Source organism: Zeugodacus cucurbitae, chromosome 5 (assembly GCF_028554725.1).
Source record: "Zeugodacus cucurbitae isolate PBARC_wt_2022May chromosome 5, idZeuCucr1.2, whole genome shotgun sequence".
Lineage (NCBI taxonomy): Eukaryota > Metazoa > Arthropoda > Insecta > Diptera > Tephritidae > Zeugodacus > Zeugodacus cucurbitae.
Window position 1 is genome coordinate 42,283,968 of NC_071670.1, and position 25,353 is coordinate 42,309,320.

The 25,353-nt window shown below is 34.6% G+C and overlaps 1 protein-coding gene across 2 annotated transcripts in view; it reads left to right on the plus strand.

The window, feature by feature from the left end:
• The window catches only part of LOC105216205 (hybrid signal transduction histidine kinase A), a 79,032-nt gene extending 53,679 nt beyond the window's left edge, over positions 1–25,353 (plus strand). Inside the window, exons 2-4 of one of the 2 annotated variants that reach the window (XM_029042863.2) lie at positions 12,661–12,894; positions 22,124–22,189; positions 24,197–25,353. In XM_029042863.2, the coding sequence (XP_028898696.2) occupies positions 12,661–12,894; positions 22,124–22,189; positions 24,197–24,370 (474 nt within the window). In that variant the 3' untranslated portion in view covers positions 24,371–25,353. Of the gene's footprint in view, positions 1–6,802; positions 7,200–12,660; positions 12,895–22,123; positions 22,190–24,196 lie in introns of those variants that run through there. The other variant, XM_054232543.1, reaches the window with a different exon arrangement.

Consider the following 25,353-nt stretch of genomic DNA (forward strand, 5'->3'; position numbering starts at 1 on the left):
TTTCCGATAAATTCGAAAATCCCGGATTTTTAACCGATTCTATAGGATTATATAGGAATAAACCACCCTCACAGTATGCTATAGCATTCATTGGATTCTTAACGGTGGGTATTTGTGACGCGCTGCAGTAATTTTACCATTCGCAGCCCCAAATCTCCAAATTAGTAGTAAGGGCATAGTCGACGGTTTTCGTCGAATATCTTCCAGAATTGTGGACCGATCGGGACATTTTGGGGGTCTATGGAAAGAGGGACGCTTTCTGCATATACCTACCAATTTTAGGCACGATCCATTCGATGCTTTGCAATAAATTCAAAAATCCCGGATTTTTAACCGATTATATAAAATTATATAGGAATAAACCACCCTCACAGCATGCTATAGCATTCATTGCATTCTTATCGGTGGGTATTTGTGACGCGCTGCAGTAATTTTATCATCCGCAGCCCCAAATCTCCACTTGAGTAGTAAGGGCATAGTCGACGGTTTTCGTCGAATATCTTCCAGACTTGTGGACCGATCGGAACATTTTGGGGGTCTATGGAAAAAGGGACGCTTTCTGCATATATGTACCTACCAATTTGGGACCCGATCCATTCGATGCTTTCCGATATATTCGAAAATCCCGGATTTTTAACCGATTCTATAGGATTATATAGGAATAAACCACCTTCACAGTATGCAAGAGCATTCATTGCCTTCTTATCGGTGGGTTTTTTTGACGCGCTGCAGTAATTTTACCATTCGCAGCCCCAAATCTCCAAATGAGTAGTAAGGGCATAGTCGACGGTTTTCGTCGAATATCTTCCAGACTTGTGGACCGATCGGGACATTTTGGGGGTCTATGAAAAGAGGGACGCTTTCTGCATATACCTACCAATTTTAGGCACGATCCATTCGATGCTTTGCGATAAATTCGAAAATCCCGGATTTTTAACCGATTCTATAGGATTATATAGGAATAAACCACCCTCACAGTATGCTATAGCATTCATTGCATTCTTATCGGTGGGTATTTGTGACGCGCTGCAGTAATTTTGCAATCCGCAGCCCCAAATCCCCGATCTAGTAGTAAGGGCATAGTCGACGGTTTTCGTCGAATATCTTCCAGAATTGTGGACCGATCGTGACATTTTGGGGGTCTATGGAAAGAGGGACGCTTTCTGCATATACCTACCAATTTTGGACCCGATCCATTCGATGCTTTCCGATAAATTCGAAAATCCCGGATTTTTAACCGATTCTATAGGATTATATAGGAATAAACCACCTATACAGTATGCTATAGCATTCATTGCATTCTTATCGGTGGGTATTTGTGACGCGCTGCAGTAATTTTGCAATCCGCAGCCCCAAATCCCCGATCTAGTAGTAAGGGCATAGTCGACGGTTTTCGTCGAATATCTTCCAGAATTGTGGACCGATCGGGACATTTTGGGGGTCTATGGAAAGAGGGACGCTTTCTGCATATACCTACCAATTTTGGACCCGATCCATTCGATGCTTTCCGATAAATTCGAAAATCCCGTATTTTTAACCGATTCTATAGGATTATATAGGAATAAACCACCTTTACAGTATGCTATAGCATTCATTGCATTCTTATCGGTGGGTATTTGTGACGCGCTGCAGTAATTTTGCAATCCGCAGCCCTAAATCCCCGATCTAGTAGTAAGGGTATAGTCGACGGTTTTCGTCGAATATCTTCCAGAATTGTGGACCGATCGTGACATTTTGGGGGTCTATGGAAAGAGGGACGCTTTCTGCATATACCTACCAATTTGGGACCCGATCCATTCGATGCTTTGCGATAAATTCGAAAATCCCGGATTTTTAATCGATTCTATGGGATTATATAGGAATAAACCACCTTCACAGTATGCTATAGCATTCATTGCATTCTTATCGGTGGGTATTTGTGACGCGCTGCAGTAATTTTGCAATCCGCAGCCCTAAATCCCCGATCTAGTAGTAAGGGTATAGTCGACGGTTTTCGTCGAATATCTTCCAGAATTGTGGACCGATCGGGACATTTTGGGGGTCTATGGAAAGAGGGACGCTTTCTGCATATACCTACCAATTTTGGACCCGATCCATTCGATGCTTTCCGATAAATTCGAAAATCCCGTATTTTTAACCGATTCTATAGGATTATATAGGAATAAACCACCTTTACAGTATGCTATAGCATTCATTGCATTCTTATCGGTGGGTATTTGTGACGCGCTGCAGTAATTTTGCAATCCGCAGCCCCAAATCCCCGATCTAGTAGTAAGGGCATAGTCGACGGTTTTCGTCGAATATCTTCCAGAATTGTGGACCGATCGTGACATTTTGGGGGTCTATGGAAAGAGGGACGCTTTCTGCATATACCTACCAATTTGGGACCCGATCCATTCGATGCTTTGCGATAAATTCGAAAATCCCGGATTTTTAATCGATTCTATGGGATTATATAGGAATAAACCACCTTCACAGTATGCTATAGCATTCATTGCATTCTTATCGGTGGGTATTTGTGACGCGCTGCAGTAATTTTGCAATCCGCAGCCCTAAATCCCCGATCTAGTAGTAAGGGTATAGTCGACGGTTTTCGTCGAATATCTTCCAGAATTGTGGACCGATCGGGACATTTTGGGGGTCTATGGAAAGAGGGACGATTTCTGCATATACCTACCAATTTTAGGCACGATCCATTCGATGCTTTGCGATAAATTCGAAAATCCCGGATTTTTAACCGATTCTATGGGATTATATAGGAATAAACCACCTTCACAGTATGCAATAGCATTCAATGCATTCTTATCGGTGGGTTTTTTTGACGCGCTGTAGTAATTTTACCATCCGCAGCCCCAAATCTCCAAATGAGTAGTAAGGGCATATAGTCGACGGTTTTCGTACCTACCAATTTGGGACCCGATCCATTCGATGCTTTCCGATAAATTCGAAATCCCGGAATTTTAACCGATTATATTGGACTATATAGGAATAAACCACCCTCACAGTGTAGGATATAGCATTCATTGCATTCTTATCGGTGAGTATTTGAGACGCGCTGTAGTAATTTTACCATCCGCAGCCCCAAATCCCCGATCGAGTAGTAAGATTATAGCCGATGGTTTTCGTCGAATAACTTCCAGAATACTGGACCTATCGGGACATTTTGGGGGTCTATGGAAATAGGGACGCTTTCTGCATATACCTACCGATTTGGGACCCGATCCATTCGATGCTTTCCGATAAATTCGAAATCCCGGAATTTTAACCGATTATATAGGATTATATAGAAATAAACCACCCTCACAGTGTAGGATATAGCATTCATTGCATTCTTATCGGTGGGTATTTGTGATGCGCTGCAGTAATTTTACCATCCGCAGGCCGAAATATCCAATTGAGTAGTAAGGGCATAGTCGACGGTTTTCGTCGAATATCTTCCAGAATTGTGGACCGATCGGGACATTTTGGGGGTCTATGGAAAGAGGGACGCTTTCTGCATATACCTACCAATTTTGGACCCGATCCATTCGATGCTTTCCGATAAATTCGAAAATCCCGTATTTTTAACCGATTCTATAGGATTATATAGGAATAAACCACCTTTACAGTATGCTATAGCATTCATTGCATTCTTATCGGTGGGTATTTGTGACGCACTGCAGTAATTTTACCATTCGCAGCCCCAAATCTCCAAATGAGTAGTAAGGGCATAGTCGACGGTTTTCGTCGAATATCTTCCAGAATTGTGGACCGATCGGGACATTTTGGGGGTCTATGAAAAGAGGGACCCTTTCTGTATATACCCACCAAGTTAGGTCCCGATCCAAAATTTCTGCAGCGCGTCTCAAATACTCGCCGATAAGAATGCAATGAATGCTATATCCTACACTGTGAGGGTGGTTTATTTCTATATAGTCCTATATAATCGGTTAAAATTCCGGGATTTCGAATTTATCGGAAAGCATAGAATGGATCGGGTCCCAAATCGGTAGGTATATGCAGAAAGCGTCCCTCTTTCCATAGACCCCCAAAATGTCCCGATAGGTCCAGTATTCTGGAAGTTATTCGACGAAAACCATCGGCTATAATCTTACTACTCGATCGGGGATTTGGGGCTGCGGATGGTAAAATTACTGCAGCGCGTCACAAATACCCACCGATAATAATGCAATGAATGCTATTACATACTGTGAAGGTGGTTTATTCCTATATATTCATATAGAATCGGTTAAAAAACCTCGATTTTCGAATTTATCGGAAAGCATCGAATGGATTGGGTCTAAAATTGGTAGATATATGCAGAAAGCGTCCCTCTTTCCATATACCCCCAAAATGTCCCGATCGGTCCACAATTCTGGAAGATATTCGACGAAAACCGTCGACTATGCCCTTACTACTCAATTGGATATTTCGGCCTGCGGATGGTAAAATTACTGCAGCGCATCACAAATACCCACCGATAAGAATGCAATGAATGCTATATCCTACACTGTGAGGGTGGTTTATTTCTATATAATCCTATATAATCGGTTAAAATTCCGGGATTTCGAATTTATCGGAAAGCATCGAATGGATCGGGTCCCAAATCGGTAGGTATATGCAGAAAGCGTCCCTATTTCCATAGACCCCCAAAATGTCCCGATAGGTCCAGTATTCTGGAAGTTATTCGACGAAAACCATCGGCTATAATCTTACTACTCGATCGGGGATTTGGGGCTGCGGATGGTAAAATTACTACAGCGCGTCTCAAATACTCACCGATAAGAATGCAATGAATGCTATATCCTACACTGTGAGGGTGGTTTATTCCTATATAGTCCAATATAATCGGTTAAAATTCCGGGATTTCGAATTTATCGGAAAGCATCGAATGGATCGGGTCCCAAATTGGTAGGTACGAAAACCGTCGACTATATGCCCTTACTACTCATTTGGAGATTTGGGGCTGCGGATGGTAAAATTACTACAGCGCGTCAAAAAAACCCACCGATAAGAATGCATTGAATGCTATTGCATACTGTGAAGGTGGTTTATTCCTATATAATCCCATAGAATCGGTTAAAAATCCGGGATTTTCGAATTTATCGCAAAGCATCGAATGGATCGTGCCTAAAATTGGTAGGTATATGCAGAAATCGTCCCTCTTTCCATAGACCCCCAAAATGTCCCGATCGGTCCACAATTCTGGAAGATATTCGACGAAAACCGTCGACTATACCCTTACTACTAGATCGGGGATTTAGGGCTGCGGATTGCAAAATTACTGCAGCGCGTCACAAATACCCACCGATAAGAATGCAATGAATGCTATAGCATACTGTGAAGGTGGTTTATTCCTATATAATCCCATAGAATCGATTAAAAATCCGGGATTTTCGAATTTATCGCAAAGCATCGAATGGATCGGGTCCCAAATTGGTAGGTATATGCAGAAAGCGTCCCTCTTTCCATAGACCCCCAAAATGCCCCGATAGGTCCAGTATTCTGGAAGTTATTCAACGAAAACCATCGGCTATAATCTTACTACTCGATCGGGGATTTGGGGCTGCGGATGGTAAAATTACTGCAGCGCGTCACAAATGCCCACCGATAAGAATGCAATGAATGCTATTACATACTGTGAAGGTGGTTTATTCCTATATATTCCTATAGAATCGGTTAAAAAACCTCGATTTTCGAATTTATCGGAAAGCATCGAATGGATCGGGTCTAAAATTGGTAGATATATGCAGAAAGCGTCCCTCTTTCCATAGACCCCCAAAATGTCCCGATCGGTCCACAATTCTAGAAGATATTTGACGAAAACCGTCGACTATGCCCTTACTACTAGATCGGGGATTTGGGGCTGCGGATTGCAAAATTAATGCAATGAATGCTATTGCATACTGTGAAGGTGGTTTATCCCTATATAATCCTATAGAATCGGTTAAAAATCCGGGTTATTTTGACGCTTTCTGTATATACCCACAAATTTTAGACCCGATCCATGTGAGAAATTTTGCAATTCGCAGCCTCAAATCCCCGATTTCTACCAGGCGCGCATAATCGAGTAGTAATGGTATTGTCGAGGGTTTTCGTCGAATAACTTCCACAATATTGGGGCTCCTTGGAAATAGGAACCCTTACTACATATACCCACAAATTTTGGACTCGGTGCATCCACAGCTTTTCATTTTCATAACCTCCTAATGAAAACTAACCACAACAACAGTAAAAACAAAGGAATTATTACTTCTGCTCATGCAAGCAGCTTGTCTTTCGTAGTCAATAATTATTTTATGGCCATTCACCAGCAGCATTGGCACTTAAATGCTACTTCATTCAATCTTCCGCATTAAGAACTTTTGCTTATTTGTTTTTGTTGTTTTGCCTCATTTACACACATTCGCTTTTGATTATGGCTTTTGGAGAAGGTATTAAACCGTTAAGTGTTGCTATTTACGCTTAAGAGCTTGCGAACAAATGCGCATTTAAATGTTTACACACATACAGACATACCGATATATTTGTTAAATATTACACTTATATATGTATGTGTGTGTGTATATGGTATGGTAAAGTGTTTACATCGTTCGCTGAAGATTTTAATGCGCCTGATTGAAGATAATGATTTTGTATGCTATTTTTTACATTTTACCCGAACTAGCGAAAGAGGTCACTAAGAGTGTGGCTAATGCGCCGTAAGAAAAATTTTATACAGATATGTATGCAGGTATGTTTTCTTATTTCCTTTCTTTTCACACTTTAATAAGATTTGCTTTTACTGATTACAGTAAATATTTTGTATTTTCATATGTTTCAGCGTACACAAATCTGTGATGTTTCCATTCGCCAATGCAAATGAAGTTGTGAGTTGAGAGGAAATTAATTGTCTCGTGTTATCGCACTGATTAAAATTGTGTTTAAATTTGTATTGAAATATTTTTGAGCTGGTCAAATTTATATTCTGGAATAATAAATGTGCATAGGTACAACAATTCAACTCAAGAATCATTTGTGTTTTTTCGCAGCACTGAAGGAAATATATAGTATTGCTGAGAAGAAGAAGATAGAGAAACTTAAAAAAACTTAGAAGGATGTTTCAGAAAAATGTTAAAGGAATGAAGAGACCCCCAAATTTTATTGATTTAAGAAAACATGGAACAGATTAGATCAGATATTGATCCACTTCGTTTAAACCATTATTTTTGCATTTGACACAGAATTATATGTTGTATGTATATATACATATGTATGAAACATTACCAAAATATAATATACATACAACATGTTGCTTATAAAGTTTGGAAATGTCAAATTATTTAATTTTCAGTTAAATAAATCTAGAATTCATTGGAACACTTATTAAGGTTAAAACTTATTAGCAACAGAAGACCCAGGAGAAGAACAATTTATTTCAGTTATAGATACACAGATATGTATGCAGGTATGTTTTCTTATTTCCTTTCTTTTCACACTTTAATAAGATTTGCTTTTACTGATTACAGTAAATATTTTGTATTTTCATATGTTTCAGCGTACACAAATCTGTGATGTTTCCATTCGCCAATGCAAATGAAGTTGTGAGTTGAGAGGAAATTAATTGTCTCGTGTTATCGCACTGATTAAAATTGTGTTTAAATTTGTATTGAAATATTTTTGAGCTGGTCAAATTTATATTCTGGAATAATAAATGTGCATAGGTACAACAATTCAACTCAAGAATCATTTGTGTTTTTTCGCAGCACTGAAGGAAATATATAGTATTGCTGAGAAGAAGAAGATAGAGAAACTTAAAAAAACTTAGAAGGATGTTTCAGAAAAATGTTAAAGGAATGAAGAGACCCCCAAATTTTATTGATTTAAGAAAACATGGAACAGATTAGATCAGATATTGATCCACTTCGTTTAAACCATTATTTTTGCATTTGACACAGAATTATATGTTGTATGTATATATACATATGTATGAAACATTACCAAAATATAATATACATACAACATGTTGCTTATAAAGTTTGGAAATGTCAAATTATTTAATTTTCAGTTAAATAAATCTAGAATTCATTGGAACACTTATTAAGGTTAAAACTTATTAGCAACAGAAGACCCAGGAGAAGAACAATTTATTTCAGTTATAGATACACTGTTTATATACAGCATTTTTGCTGTCACGAGTAAAAGTACCTAACCTGTAATCTTCTAAGACCTTTGCAGTTTGTTTAGTCAGTCTATTCGTACCACGAGATTTTCTACTCTAATGATTATACTCATTTTACAATTCTGAAATGAGGACAATTACATTAAGGGGTTACGCCACCTTGAAGGCATGAAAATCAGATGGTTTTTTAGGATTTTTTTTGACAAAACTATTTGAGGTAGGTCTTCTTTACATCTATTGCTAATTTAATGCATAAATATTTTATAAATATTAAAAAAAAAAATGTGTTAAGTTAGAAATGGCAGAGATATAAGCATTGGAGTGGATCAATTTTTCCGGAGCACTCCTTGGTGGTGTACATGTATTTCAATTTTTTGTCTGAAACAAGTAAAATAATATTTTTCTTAAACAGCGATACATTTTGAGCAGAGTGATAAGTACTTCAAAAATATATTTTATATTTTGGGCCGTATAAAAAATTTGATCAAAATTTTGAAAATATTCAATCGAAAAAATCCCACGTCACTCTATGGAAAATCTATTTAGGAAGATGTATTTTAATTTTCAAGTCAATCGGTTGAAAAGTTTTTGAGTTATCTTGTACACCGTCTCGAAAAATGTGATTTTGAGAAAAACGCAAAAGAAGAAAAAAATATACCATCGGCGCGCTTCCGCGCTGACTTCTAATGATCATAACTTTCGTAATTATTGAGACATTGTGCTCGGAGACATCTCATCAATAATTTTTTTGAAAATTTTAGGTTGGCGTAACCCTTTAAGTAAACCACCATTTACAAGCTACTCCTTGATCATACAAGCGCAAACTAAGTATGTATGTACACCAAGAAACTATAGAATGATCATAGATTATGATAACCATATGACCAATGTATATGGAATAAAATCTCAGAACTCTACAAATAAACAGCTTCTAACTTTTTATTTCATTTATGAAGAGAATCTTTGACGCTTTCAGTTTTCAATGACTAGCATATACTGTCCTATATCTCAAATAATGCTGGAAATAATTAAAGCTTGCGATCAATTAACCAAAAAACAAATACGTTTTAATAGCGGCAATGAAAATTCTTATAAATTTAAACAGAGTCAACTCCAATTCTTGTCTCTCATCAGACACTATGAAAGCATATTATATTATGTTCTATTAAGACAACGACAGAATGTTCAAGCTAAGCTTTCGTGCTTAAATCAGCAGTTTTCTTTTTCTCTACTTAATTTGGAATATTTTTTATCTCACTACCATAAATATGTTACGAAAAGTTATGATCAACATATAACCATTAAATTTCGCATTAACAACTCCCCATAATTCATGCCTACATAGTCTCTATGAGTAAAAAAAGCCTCCAATAAAAAACCAACTTGACCTACAATGGCTAAGAGGAATGTCACATACCGAACAACTCACAAACAACTACAAAAATATATATTCACCGCAACATTTTCACTACGAACGAAATTCCAAAATTAAATTTAAAAAAAATATTGCAAAAATAAACTAGCGCAAAAGATTAGTTGGCTGACCACAAAATAAAATCGTAGGAACACATGCAAACTAGACCTTGAATGCGCTTTTCACGAAAAACAAAATCAATATTTTAGAGTCAAAAAACTATATATGTATATGTAAATGTAAAAATAACTGTTAGCGCATGCGCCTGCGCCTGCTGCTGTTGCATGTGTGTTGTTGTTGTTGGAGTCGAAGTCATGGCAGCCATGATCTTGATTCGCAACCGGTATGCGTGCACTGACTACGCCACAATGGCGCGCGCACACCAAATGCAACAAAAACAATAAAAATAATACTAGTAAATGCACAAACAGGATCAACTGGAAAACAAATGAGCGGTGCGGTCATATATGTATGTGTGTCTATTAGTATACAGGGATGCATGCATCTGTGCAACTTGTATGAAGCTCCCATGCACCGGTGCAAACCAGATGCTCTTCTCAACTAGACTTTGCGCCACTTTGAACTGCCACTATGACTATTTCCAACACAACAACAACAAAAACAACTACAAATATTTACTCCTTAATGCCATCGTATTGTTGTTGTTTGCAGTGCAGCAACAACTTAAACTCACTGTAAGCACACTCCATATATGCAAAGCCAATGGAAGTGCGCACAGGTTCACATAAATTGCAAAATGGAAAAAATAAAAAAAAAAATATTTAAAATTGTTGTACAACAAAAAGAAAAAAACATGTTAGCAGTCAATGTTGCACTGTGATCACGCACAAGGAACAAATGTTGCCGAGCGCATTTGCCGCAACTTAAAGAGAAGTAAGTTTGTTGCCAACATTGCTTCCACTTTAAGTTGAACGCATGCCATTGCATGGAGAATTTGAAAATTTAATTAAAAATAATTGCAACTAAGCGCATACAGAGATGCTGCACAGGCTAATCCATAAACAAAAACACACACACATCAGCCATCAGCCATTTGTAATGAAGACATGAAAATATTCAACGCTTGGTGTATATTTTTAGAAGTCACTTGTGTGGTTTTGGTGCGAAAGATGGCCTTGGCCGCCCATGCATTCACCTGCAGGCAATACCATTTGTGTCTAAAACACTTGCTAATTAAAAGAGAAATTAATTAAGTCAACCAAATTCGTAGGCACCAATGCAAGAAAATGCAGTGTGAACTTTGATTTTCTTCATAAATTGGATAAAGCGATCAATTAAGCTTAACTAAAGCACATATTAATCATGTAATTCATGGTATATGGCATCCCCATTGGGAGTTTTCATGTAATATGGTAGGTTATACTGTGTGATATAGTCGTTTATATTACATGTTAGGGCATTTTATATGGAGCGAAAATATTCAAACCAAATCTACTTTGCAAGTTCAATAACAGTACGCCAAGTTATAAATATAACCTTCAAAGTGTCAAGGTATGAAGCAAATTTTAGCTTGACTTGGATTATGTTTTGAAGAGTAGCGAATCGGACAAACTATAACAGATAATCCAACTTAGGGGTAACGCCATGAGCTAAAATGTCTTCAGATTTTTGTGCAATAGTGTTGCGCTTCTTTAGTAACCCCCTAACTTTTATTATACTCTCGCAACAAGTTGAAAATAGAGTATAATAGTTCACCTAACGATTGATTGTAAGTCCTAGAGCTAAACGATTTAGATAGGATGACGAGTAGAGTTGAAATCCGGATGTCTGTCTATCCGTCCGTTCGTCCAAGCAATAACTTGAGTAAAAGTTGAGATATCTTAATGAAACGTGGTACACATATTTTTAACATAACTCGTAAACTACTAAAGCTAGATCAACAATAAATAAATATAAATCACACCCACCCCCCATACAAAAGTTATGTTAAAAACTACTAAAAATGCTTTAATTCAGTAAGGAAAAAGATCAGAAACCTTAAATTCCATGGTAAAGATGACATAAAAGGATTACACTCAAACTTTTATACAACATTTGAAAAGGCCGTGGCATCATCCACTTAAGGGTCAAAAACCATATTTCATCAGAAACTACTCGACCAATTTCAATGAAATTCGGTTCGAACCATATCCTTTGCATCCTAATTCCATATAAATACTATAATTTTGGAGTCCTACTGATCCGTTCACTTTTCTACTGAAGCATACCCCGTATGGAAATCACCGATATTAGACTATAACTTTTCAAGGCCTCAGATATCGAACATGAGGACCTCAGTGCTTGTGACCTATTTTTTACCGAAAATATACATAAATCTCGCAGATATTCTAAAGAAATTCAAAGGAGATATGTATGTTCTTTCTACTAATGTGCCTCTGTGCCAAAATTTGGCAAAATCGGGTCAATATTTCCTGAAGCCACATACTTAATATACGGATTTTCAAACTTCTAGTGGACTTTATACCGCATATATCGGTTAATATGTGAGATATCTTAGCAAAAGTATGTGAACCTATAATCTTGGATATGAAGTAAGTGGGTGGTGAAAATTAGTAAAAACGGTCTCGCAATTATCCCAGCCCCCATATACTATATATGTTTAATGAGTTTTTTCTTATTCCGAGAGTATAAAATGTTCGGTTTATCCGAACTTAACCCTTCCTTACTTGTTTTCTATTAACAATTATACTAAAGGTAATTTCAAATGATATATTTTTTTCTATTTATTGTCAGTAATTTGACCTTTGAGTTATACACAATTGTAAAACTGTTCTAAACTATATACAACACTTGGTAACATCGGTGTTTTCATTAAAATCGGTTCAGTCGTTTAGGAGGAATTCTAAGGAATCTAAGCATTATCCGATATTATTGATACTATCGATGTTTCTACGAAAGCTTTCGAACACATCGAATTGGACGACTATCTATAGTTTTCCAGCTCTACTTTAGCAACTATTTAAAAAAATAAGATTATCTACATATATAAATAGATTTTGTTTTTGAATTTTGAATTGAAATTTAAGCCAACCCCTTTTTTTCTACTTTAATTAATTGTATTCAAATTTGTTTTAATTTTTTACAGAACTTCAAGGAGAAGGATGCCGGCAAAGTGGTACTCTACACAACGAGTATGGGCATCATACGTGACACATATGCCAAATGTGCGAATGTCAAGCAGATCTTGCGTACGCTGCTTGTGAAATTCGAAGAACGAGATGTCTTCATGAGCATCGAATATCAGCAAGAGATCAAGGAGCGAATGCACTCGGAAGCGATAAAAGTACCTCAACTCTTTGTGGAAGGCCAACACATTGGTGTAAGTACAACACATTTCAATTTAAAATAAAATGTAAAGTGGAGAGAAAAATAATAAAAATAATAAAAATAAAAAAGAAAAATTATTTTATAATTAATATGATAAAAAGTGATTGCAAAAAGTCACGTAAATATGTACTTATATCTTTTGTACGGATATGTGCAACAGCAGTACGAGCACGTTGCAATAATAAATTTTAATAAGATTGCAACGCTGATAACTTGCAACCCAACAGATTTTGATGCGCTGAGTTTGCATCTGACATTTTCGTGGTAAACATTTGCCATCTCAAAGGGCTAACTATTGTTGTTGTGGATTTTCTTATTGTTATTACAAGCGAATGTTGCAATAAGGTTTTTTTAGCTTTCAAGCTTTTGCTTCCAGCATGCACCATAACGGTTTCAGTTGTAGCAAGTCGTACAATAACAACCTTAAAGAATCGCTGCATCAACTGTAGCTGACGTTTGAATGAAGACCAAAGTAAACCCGTAAAGGTGAATATGTCACGAAGTGGCTGCTGCACATCACGTCCTCCTTTGCCGCACATACAAGGCCGAAACGTGTGTCGCGGCAAGGCGCGCTGCTGTAATTATCTGCAAGGGAGCGCGCTTGTCGCGCTCTTTTGTCTTCAAAGTTTCAAAGAGTTGTCTACAAACTTGTCTGACATGTGTAGACATGGTTACCTGAACACGCTTATGAATTGCTATGCGCGTAAAAAAGGTTTATATATAGGGTGACTGGATGAGATTTTTGGATCGTAATACTTATAGAACTTTATGTTTTATACTCTATGGTATAAACTTCAAAAACAATTGAATTGAATGGGTTTAGATTATTGCCAAATCAGAGCGATAGTTTCACAACCACAGAAAAATTTTTGGATTTGGGATAAGGTCATTCGACCAACGTTAGATTTTCTACCAGTGGTATTTACTTACATTATTTCGTAAATGTGAATGTCAGAAATCTTATTCAAAATCATATTATCGAACTTTTCATTCCAGAAACAGTTGACTCTCATGGATCACCCTTTCTCTAAATCGCCTACATAAACCACACGATTTTATTGCATTATTTTCATTGCATCACTAAATAACTTGATTTGTGTGACTTAAGCACGGTTAGATAGATAGTTGAGCCAGAGTTCGAGACTAATTGTTTGCAATGGAATTCTTGCGCTAGTCGCGTTGTAATGCACAACAAGTACACATTGTCAGAGATTTGGTGATAACGCTTTGAGTTGAGGTATGTAGCTTCAGAAAGCTGAAGAATCTCAGAAGTATGCTTGTCATTGAATGATAACTATTTCACGTAAAAAGTAAATAAACTTAAAGCGATTTAGCTTGATAAACAGTTGCAGAGACCTCTGAAAGCATTTCTGCCACGAAAAATATTCTTATATTAGGTCTACAACTTTGCCTCCGCCGTTTTTTTTTTGTAAATTGAAGTTTTTTTTTGTATAAAAAGGGTTACAAAAGTCGATGAGCCTCAGCCGCACTCATCTTGGAATTAAAAAAGAAAAGCAAAATTTCCCGCAAATGTCGAGAATTCGGCTCAAAAAGTGACATTTTCAGCTGAGAATAAGTTTGGGATGCAAAAAGATCTCTACAAATATTTTGTTGGGTTAATGTTGACACAAATGTCCAAGATCGATATAAAACGATTTAATCGATTTAATCGACCAGTGCTTGACCCTAGAGACATTGGAAAACGGCGATAGCAAAGTTGTAGACCTAATATAATATAAACCAGATACATATGAAAATGACAAAAATTATGACAACCACGCCTACTCCACTCAGAACTCAATTTTTGATTTTATCTAATATTTTTTGGCTTTAAAACAGATAACTTAAACATAAAAAAAGACATTAGAAGGGGGGCTTATGTATTATAGCAAGAGAGCTTTAAATCTCATGTCAAAAAACTAAAATGAGAAAACAACCAGTTTTGTAGTTGAAGTCAATATAATAGAGGTGGAGAATACCTCACTACGGCATTAGGAGTTTTCGAGATAAAGGTTTTCCGGAAGATTCATGGTCCCTTAAACATTGGCAACGGCGAAAACTGCAGACGATGGAATGATGAGCTGTATGTGTTATTCGACGACATAGACATAGTCCAGCGAATTAAAAGACAGCGGCTACGCTGGCTAGGTCATGTTGTTCGAATGGACGAAAGTGCTCCAGCTCTGAAAGTGTTCGATGCAGTACCCGCTGGAGATGGCCGAGGTAGGGAAAGGTCTCCACTCCGTTGGAGGGACCAGCTGGAGAAGGACCCGGCTTCGCTTGGTATAAGCAATTGGCGCCAAACTGCCAAAAGGAGAGATGCGTGGCGCGCTGTTATGGACTCGGCTACAACCACGTACGAGGTGTCTACGACAGTCAAGGAGAAGAAGAAGAAGAGAATACTTCATCAAGCTTAAATAACTGCAGGCTATTATAACTATTATCTTCTATTCGACCAGTCAATTTGATTTATACCAACTGCTTGTTCGATTTGCAACTCATTAAAGACATTTCAAAACTTGAAGCTTTATTCTCATTCTTTTTAAAGTGGGCACTTAAAGACGAATCAAGTATTTGCCAATACACTGACATAAACATCGTGCCAAAGTAAATAAATCACGCGTATGCTTTACAAGTCCTACAAATAAGCAGACATGCAGCTATTAAACTAGTAGACCAACTTATAGATTGCATTTTCTATCGCATTCTTAAAAAGCGTAAATTGCGAAAAACTCATTAAGATTTTTTACACAATTATTGTTGACACCTCATTGCGTGCTGATGCTATTCTTTTGTTGCGCCAACCATTCACCAACCATTCAAATAAAAAATAAATTGCAAGAAACACTTGTAGAAGACAATTGGTAAACAATCTTGAGACAGCGCCTTAAAATCATTAAATCTGCAGCTGCAACAGCGCAGTCATTTTATTGCAACAACAGATATTTTATGGTATTTAGTCTCGGGCAAATTAAACAAGTAGGCATGCGCACCACACACACTCTATACACACGAACACTCGCACACAGAGTGAAGGATTACCCATTGTTGCTAGCTAATGTTGTTGCTGCAGCGAGCTGTCAGTCTGCGATCGTACCACAATTTAATGTTGCTGTCGCAGATTTTCATTTTTCGCATTTTATTATTTTATTCACTTTAAATTTTTCGCAATAGCTAAACGCTTTGAATCAAGCAGAAAATGCGTTGCGACCACTTGACATCCTTTCGCATGCAGACGCAGCTTTCAGTGCGCTCGACTTTCGAGTATTGTTATGCATTTTCATTTTTTTGTTTTTCTTTTGTTTTTGACACACTCCCGATGCATACAAAGTTGCACAATGAAAATCGAACATAAAAGTTTATAGGCGCAACAAATAATATGCCACTTTCTGTCCATTAGTTTGACGTCGGACAATATTATTGTGTCAAAGCAAATGAGTTTGGGAAATATAATTCATATAAAACACATGAAAAAATGCAAATACAATAAATATAATTAGAGTGGAATGCAAATAAAAAAAGCAAGAATAAAGAATTAATAAAGAAGAAAGAGAAATGGGGAAGCTGAAGTTTAAAAAATAATGGCATCTAAAACTCAAATGAAACGATATGAAAATTTAATATAATATATCGGAAACTAAAAATCTCATATATAACTAAGCTTACTCTTAACTATGTTACAAAATTATGCTTGTTTCACGGAAAATACGATGAACCGATTCGATTTCAAAAAAAAAAATACTATTTCATCAAAACAATACTCCTTCAATCACATAAATCAATGAAAACGATGAGAAAATTTCATCAATTGGGCATATCCTCAAGGATCGTATACTTCGGATTTGTCGCCAGCGATTTTTTTGTTTTCAGAACTCAAGAGAATTGCTGCAAGAAAATTTGATAACAACAAGAGGTCTTCGCTGACACTGAGGCCTATTTTCGAAACAAAGACAAACCGTACTAAATAGTCGATTACCATTATATTCATTAGAATTTTACAAAAAAAATATCGATTTTTTTTATATAAACATCTGATCCGATTGCTTTCGGCGAATCTCGGATGCAAATTTTTTAAGGAAAACGAAAAAATTTACTAGAATTTATGAAGTAAGACAGATATTAGTGATAGAGAAATTTATTCTGAAAATTTGGAGGTCGCAGCCGTTTGATATAAAGTTTAAACATTACCGAAAAATATTTGCGTTCCGCATTCAATGAAATAACTCAGCAAACAGCAGAAATAACAAGAAAATCTTTTAGAAATTTCCAAAATCGGATCCTTCGTTATTCTAAAAAACTTGGAGCAATAATTTGAAATTGGCTACTTAGAAGCTTCTGAAAATTATAATATTATCAAAATTCCAGCCCTCATTGTTATAGCTAATAATAAAAGTAAAGGTTTTTTCAAATAAATATATATCCGGCGACACAGAAAAATAAAGATTTTTACATAATTTGATAATTTTTATCAATTTGTAATATCAAATTCACAATACTCTAAGAGAAAAGGATATTTCCTAATGTAAATACCTGAAGCGACTTATACCAAACAAAAAGACCTAACATATATGTAAATACAAAATACCGAAGATATGATAAACAAGTAAGGATGGAAGGGCTAAGTTCGGGTGTAACCGAACATTTTATACTCTCGCAATTTGACCCGTCATTTCGACATATGTATGGTATAAAGTCCATTGAAAGTTGGAAACCCTAATGTTAGAGTATGGGAGCTAGGTGAAGTTATGACCCGATTTCACTCATTTTTGGCACGGAGGCATATTATTAGAAGAAAAATACCCCCTATAAATTACGGCCGGGGTCACGCCCAGTTCCCCAAAAATAAATATATCCAAATATGCCCCTTTATAGTGCGATCCTTTGTACCAAATTTTACTTTCAAAGCTTAATTTATGGCTTAGTTTTGGTACTTTCGCCCATCTTCGAAACCAACCTTCGTATGGTGTCAAGAAACACGTGTACTAAGTTTGATCAAGATATCTTAATTTTTACTCAAGTTACAGTTTGCGGAGATGGACTCTCTTAGCAACTTTGTTGCGAGAGTATAAATATATGAAGCAGCGACAGTGGCAGGCAATTTTGATTTAAACGCCTCTCTAGAGTGATATACTCTATAAAGCATTATTTGTACTTTGCAGTTACGGAAGAATAATACGATTGTTGAGCTATAAATCTATTTACCATACTAATGAGAAAACTATTTGTTTTCTGTTCAGCATAGCAAAGTGACTTTTTTGTCTATAAGGAAATCGAAACTTAAAAGCCAGAAGAAGAAAACTTAGTAAAGTTGATGTTACCAAGCAATAATTTTCGAGTTTCTACTGCATGAATTTGAAAGTGAAATCAAAAAAAATGGAAAAATTTTATTTCAGTGACAATTGCTGTTGAAGGTAAATATTTGCACGTCGCAACTGAAGGTGGGGTATAGGGGTCTGGGATTTACTTGTGTTGACACCACAATTTTTGTGCAGTAATTTGCATTAATGAGTAAATACTTTTGAAAATTGCTCAAGGCTGCGAATGATTCGCATGCAGATGCATACACGCATACATAGAGATATAGGGAGACATTCACTGCATAGAAATTACATATTTTACATACACATATACAAACAAACATTTGTACATATGCATAAATGCATTATACATTAGCGCAATTGTAGCGCATCATTATCTGCCTTTTTCACATTGAACTCTTTTTTCTTTTGATTTGCTTTGCCGCTTGAGCGCTTGCCACCTTACCACCTTCTGGTTGTGCATGCGTGCGAAGTAGTAGTTACCACCACCCGCTGTTATTAATAATTCAACAAATGTACTGCTACAATTTCCATTGAAATTCATTCGAGTACCGCAAGGTTTATAATCTACTCCGACCGTTTAAAAATAAAAATGCGATAAAAATAAATGAAATCTTAAAAAAATAAAATAAGAAAGAATGTTCAAAATGCTTGCGCGTGTTTTATAAACCTGTTATATTGACCGAAGTATGTATGTGTTTGTAAGTATGTTTTTGCGTGAAAGAGTTGCAATTGCCCGCTCGTCGCTCTCACTGCCAATATCATGGCCAATATTTAGCAGTAGCTGTACATAGTTACAACAAACGTCGAAAAACAATTGTGGTCTGCAGAAAGCGTTCGTATGTTCGTCATCATCATCGCGTAATTTACTCACGAGGAAAGTGAAATTGCCGATTACTTGTACAATTGATTTCTTTTCATTACATGTATCTGCATATAATGTATGTACGTTTGCCGGTATGTTTACATGTAGTATGCACGAAACGTCAGTTTGTTTACTTTAAAAGCAAATTTCTGAATATTTGTGAATTTATTTATCAATGTTTATAAATTTAGCAATTAGTCCACAAAAAATATATAGATTTGTGTAAAAATTTGTATTAAAAAAATATATATGTAAAAGCACCCTTAACAATAGGAAAAAATATAGCAAAAAAATCAACCTAAATTTTCCTGCCTTGTATGGAATATGGGCATTGGTTTTCATTAAAAAAATAATTATAATTTATTTTTGAAAAACTAAAGTTAAAATTAATTGTTTTGTATTTTAGAAAAGTATTTATTTGAAAATTTAAAGCCGGAAACTAACCAGCCAAAAAAAAATTTTTTGATTATATGGATTTATTAGAGTACATTTAGAGAATATTTCGATATTTGTATGAACAATAAAAAATTAGATAGAAAATAACTAGAATACTATAGTTAATCTGCTGTTTGAAGATCTTTGCTTTTGAAATCAATAAATTATTTGTTTTATATTATACAAATTCAGTACTAGCTACTGGTCCTTACAGCTCAGTTTTAAATTTCTAAAAAATCAAAATTGGGCTCAAAATATAACTAATTAAAGTCTATTTGATCGCCAGCTGAATTAATTGTTCCTGATGATTTATTTAATCTGCTTCCATCTAATTATTTCATTTATTTAATAAATGAATCATGAATATTTACTTAATGTCCGACTTATTGATTGTTCTATTACTTGAATAAAGGATAATAGGACTAGGACGCTATAGCCGAAATCATAAGGCCAGAAGTTTTTTACCCAACAGACCAATTAATTACCCAAATTCTCTTTAAGTGTTACGCCATCCTGAAATTTTCAAAAAATTTAATTATTGTTTTGCTTAATTTCAAAGTCTATATTCTAACTAGCATTTTTTTTTTGTCAAAACCACATTTTTGAGACCGTGTACACGGTAACTCAAAAACTATTCAACCGATTTTTTTTTCAGTAATTTTAGCCCAAAATATAAAATCGATATTTGAAGCGCTTCTAATTTCGTAAAAATTTGTTTTTTTAACACTTTTTAAGAAAACTATTATTTTACTTGCTTCAGAAAAAAATTGTAATGCCAATCATGTACATCATCAAAGAGGAGGAATATTTTAATTAAAAACAATATTTTTTTTTAATATTTATAAAGCATAAGATATTATTAGCATTAGTATTAAATTAGCAATAAATGTACAGAAGTTCTCAAATAGTTTTGTCAAAAAAATTCATAAAAAAACCATTTGATTTTCTTGCGTTCAGGGTGGTGTAACCCCTTTTAAATGAAAGTGCTAGAAGTCTTTAGTATGCTATACTGAAATAACTTTGAATAGAAATTAGTGACTTTAAAGATTTTTGAAGTCGAACAAGTACTCGGAAAGTGTATCGATGCCCAAGGCGAAGCTGAAACAGTCAGTGGTAGTAAATTATGGAGAGGATAAAAAATTCCTGAATTCCTGATCCCTAACGATTTCAATTGACTATTTATTATTATTATTTATCTTCGTTCGCACCTATATGGTACATAGCGGAATATTGTCAATATACTTCTGCATGCGCTAGAAATTTATAATTCTGTAGGAAAGTTCGCGCTTAACTATCAAAGAAGGTGTATGCAAAAGAAAACACACTTGATTTTGTATATAAATATGGTTTTATAGTGCCAATTTTAACACATTCCTCTATTCATCCATTTTTTTTCCAATTAATTATTAAGATTCGGATTGCTTTTTGACATACTGAACAAATTGAGTACCTTTTACAATGGACAGATACATGTTTATGAGAAGCAAAATTCTTTTCAAAGGCTACTAGCTAGACAAACTTTAACTTGATCGGATCAGAATTTGAACTTACAACCCATCCAGTGGAATACTCAAAATACTTTAAATTGAAGTAATTAAATATTTTTATTGAACGAAGATAATCGAAAAGTACTCATTCGAAAAGGAAAGACTTAAGAAAAAATTATGTAACTATGAAGACCTGGAGACTTACAAAGCCTCCTCATGAGATTTTCAACTTTACAATATAGAGGTACAACCATCTTGGCACAGTCACTTCAACCTAACCTCATATATTCAATGAAAGCACTTCTCTCACTATTGTTTATCTAAAACACCAAACCCTTATAATTTACTTAAAATATTTGTATTACTACTACTACATACATAGATAATAGTGTGAATGTGTAAAATTTGATTTGATATGCACATGTCTGGCATCGAAAATAATTACAGCATAAATAAATATTACATTACAATGTTGAAATACAATTGAACTCGAAAGTGGTCATAAATCACCAATATTTCACATTTCACTTTGCCTTTTCACTTTTCTGTTTGCTTGATTACGTAAATAAAGATGCGTGTGGCGTAATTTAATGAGCGTATGGAAATTAGATGCGTAGCATTAATTAATTCACGCGCATCTTTCGATGGTAAATTGAATGAAAATGAAATTGAAATATCAAGTACGTAGTAGATATACATGTACACAAAAGTATACGTAAACATAACGATTAATACTAAGTAACAATTGCTTCACTTTTTTGTATCATTTCACTCATTTGTATGTATCTGTCTCTGCTGCTTTGAATCAATAAATACAAACAAAAAATATATATATATATGCTGTCAGCATTCGACGTGGATAACATAATTTTCCACATTCATTATCGCAATGGAAAATTTTATTTTTATTTCTTCGAAAAAAATATCAGCTGCAAAGCGTCACGCAAAGACGAAGAGTTGCCAACCATTTGCAAGCAAGTTTCCTTCTTAAGTCTTTTGTATGTCTGGTACACATATCCACTACGAAGCTATCGCGCGTGTTTGCATTTCATTGAAGCTATTATTATTATTATTTTTTTAATTTTTACTTATTAATTTGTATTTGTTTATTTGCAGGATGCTGACACCGTGGAACGGCTGAATGAATCTGGTGAACTGCGTCAGCTGCTCAAACCATACAAGGTAAGTCGTTTCGTTTGTTGTCTTACTGTCAACACGAATGTAGGTTCAGTGCCCATTGCACATTGCTCAGAGCTGTTTGATCAAAGGAAATGCCTTCGCGCTCAAGTAAATATTGATTTGTCAACGCGTGGCATTTCATGGTCAGTGTTCAAATGAATACAAACAGTAATGGGTGGTGATAAGTAGAGTTGACAATTATTTATGATACATACATACAAACAAATAGTATATAAGTATTTAATTTGAATTATTAATTTTCTAATTTAATTTTTTTGGTAATTTATAATATTTACTCTAATGTTTAAGAGACTGAATTACAATTCATTTATTAAATTTTGGTTAAATTTTTTTATCAATAAATTTGCAATAACTTTTTATTTAATATTTAAATCGTATTATTGCATTCTTATTGTTATTTCTCTTTGACAATTAAAATTAGAATATAACAAAGAAAAATTTTAATAAAATTAATAATAATTAAATACTGATTTTTAAAAATGAATGGCCTCTAATATTAATTTTTAAAAATCAATATTTAATTATTAATAATTTTATTAAAATTATTCTTAACAAAGTTGCTAAGAGAGTATTATAGTTTTGTTCACATAACGGTTGTTAGTAACACCTAAAACTAAACGAGTTAGATATAGGGTTATATATACCAAAGTGATCAGGGTGAAGAGTGGAGTTCAAATCTGAATGTCTATCTGTCCGTCCGTCCGTCTGTGCAAGCTGTAACTTGAGTAAAAATTGAGACATCTTAATGAAACAGCCACGCCCACAAAATGGCGAGAGCCGAAAACACATAAAGTGCCAAACTAAGCCATAAATAAAGCTATGGAAATAAAATTCGGTCCAAAGGATTATTCTAGGAAGGGGCCCCGCCCCCTAATACGTTTTTTGTACATATCTCGTAAACTACTAAAGCTATATCAACGAAATTCTCAGGACTCGTTTTTTCAGGCATTCCCCACCCACCTCCCATACAAAGGTTATGTTGAAAAATGCTTTAATTCCGTAAGAGAAAACACCAGAAACCTTAAATTTCATTACAAAGAAGGTACAGAAGGGCTTCACCCCAATTGGTATACAAAATTTTAAGTGGGTGTGTCTCCGCCCACTTATGGGTCGAAAACCATATCTCCGAAACTACTCGACCAATATCAATGAAATTTGGTTTGTAATATTTTCCTTGCTTCCCAATGATATGTTGAGAAAATACTTTGAAGTCGACCTGAATAGTTTACTTTACAATATGCAAAGTAAGCACTAGTGCAGATATCGGAACAGAACTTTGCGTAAATACTGCATTTATAGTGTGGCAGCCCCTTTCTAAAAATTGCCGAAATCGGACCATAGGTTTTCAAGGCCCCATATATCGAACATGAGGACCTCGGTGCTTCTAATCTAATATTATGGTTTTTAACTCTCAAAGGACTTGATACAATATATATGACGAATATGTGGGTGAAATTATGTACTATATTAATAAATTAAATAAATAAATAGCGAGAGTATAAAATGTTCGGTCCCAACCGAACTTAGCCCTTCCTTTCTTGTTCTTTTTTATATTATTTTATTTTGTAATTTTTATTTTACATTTTTAAAATGTTTCATGTACTTCTATTATTTCTAAGCCATACTTGATTTGAATTATATTTTTGATAGTTTTGGCCTCTTTACTTTATTTTATTATATTTTTGTTTTAATATTTTTTGTTATTTTATTTTAAATTAATTTTTTGAAGTTAATTGAATTTTGATTTTAAGAATTTGATTTTTTTTAATATATATAGTCTTTATTTATACATATTTTTAACGTAAATTATTTGTTTTTTGTTTCATTAAATTGTAATTATTTTATTTTAAAATTTATTTCAATATTTTTAATTTTATATAATTTAAGTAATAATTTATATTATTTGTAATTATTTCTTGAATTAAAGTGATATATTTTTTTTAGATTTTAATTGCCTTCAATAATTTTTAATTTCTTTTTTCTTTCCAGTCAATTGCCACGACATTCACTTGTCAAACATGTGGCGGCTATCGTCTACTGCCATGTCCCTCATGTAATGGCTCGAAAAAATCGGTGCATCGAAATCACTTCACGGCCGAATTTGTGGCACTGAAATGCATGAATTGCGACGAAGTTGGGCTGGTGAAATGTCACAATTGCTAAGCAACTGCACAGCGATGGATGGCATCAAATGTGTCTGAAAGTGAAGTTGAGGAGCAACAATGCGAAGCATGATTGACAGCTAGCTACTCAAAAGCGGGCGGGGGGAGACATATTGAATGGACAATTGACGTTTGTCATATGGAGCAAAAGTGGCATTAGATATTATTTTGATATAAATTTAGTAGTAAATATATCTGTATGTATAAATATTTACTTTAAGCAACGAAAGAGTCATTTAATATATATTTTTTAAAGTTTTTTAATTGATTTTATTTATCTTTTAAGTATTTCTGTATTTTTATGCTATTGCATTGCAATTAATATAGATTTCTATTTTCGTTTTTATTTTATTATTAATTTTGCTTTAAACATGTAATTAGCGCTGTTTAATTACCAAGCAAATTTGTCTTTTATTGTATTTACATCTTTATAAAAGCGAAACCATGAACTTATTTTGAAAAACAAAAACCACTAATTCGTCAATGATGACCTTAACGAAGTTTTTTCTTTTTGAAATTTTCTTTTTTTATATATTTTTTACTGTCCAATTAACTCGCTATATATTTACATATGTAAATTTACTATAAACAATACATACGAGTATATATGTAATCAAACGGTGTGTATGTGAAAAGTAACTTCGATTTGATTGACGGTCACGAGGGTATACGAATTTATTGTTTATCGTCGTTTGTTTGCGCTGCAAATGTGACGGTTGTGATAATTTAAAACAGATATTCAAACAAAACAGAAAACATAAAAAAAATATAATAAATTAAAAAATAAAATAAAATTAAGCAGCAAAGCAAAGCAGATAAGATAAAATGAGTTATCGAGTTTCAAATAATATGATTTACACATACAGATGTATGTTTGTATATAAGTGAATGCAAGGAATGAATATTAAAGAAATTAAACCAGAATTTATTAGGTCAATTCGCACGTGTTTGCCCTGCTTATCAGATCGTAAGCGTTTTTTAAAC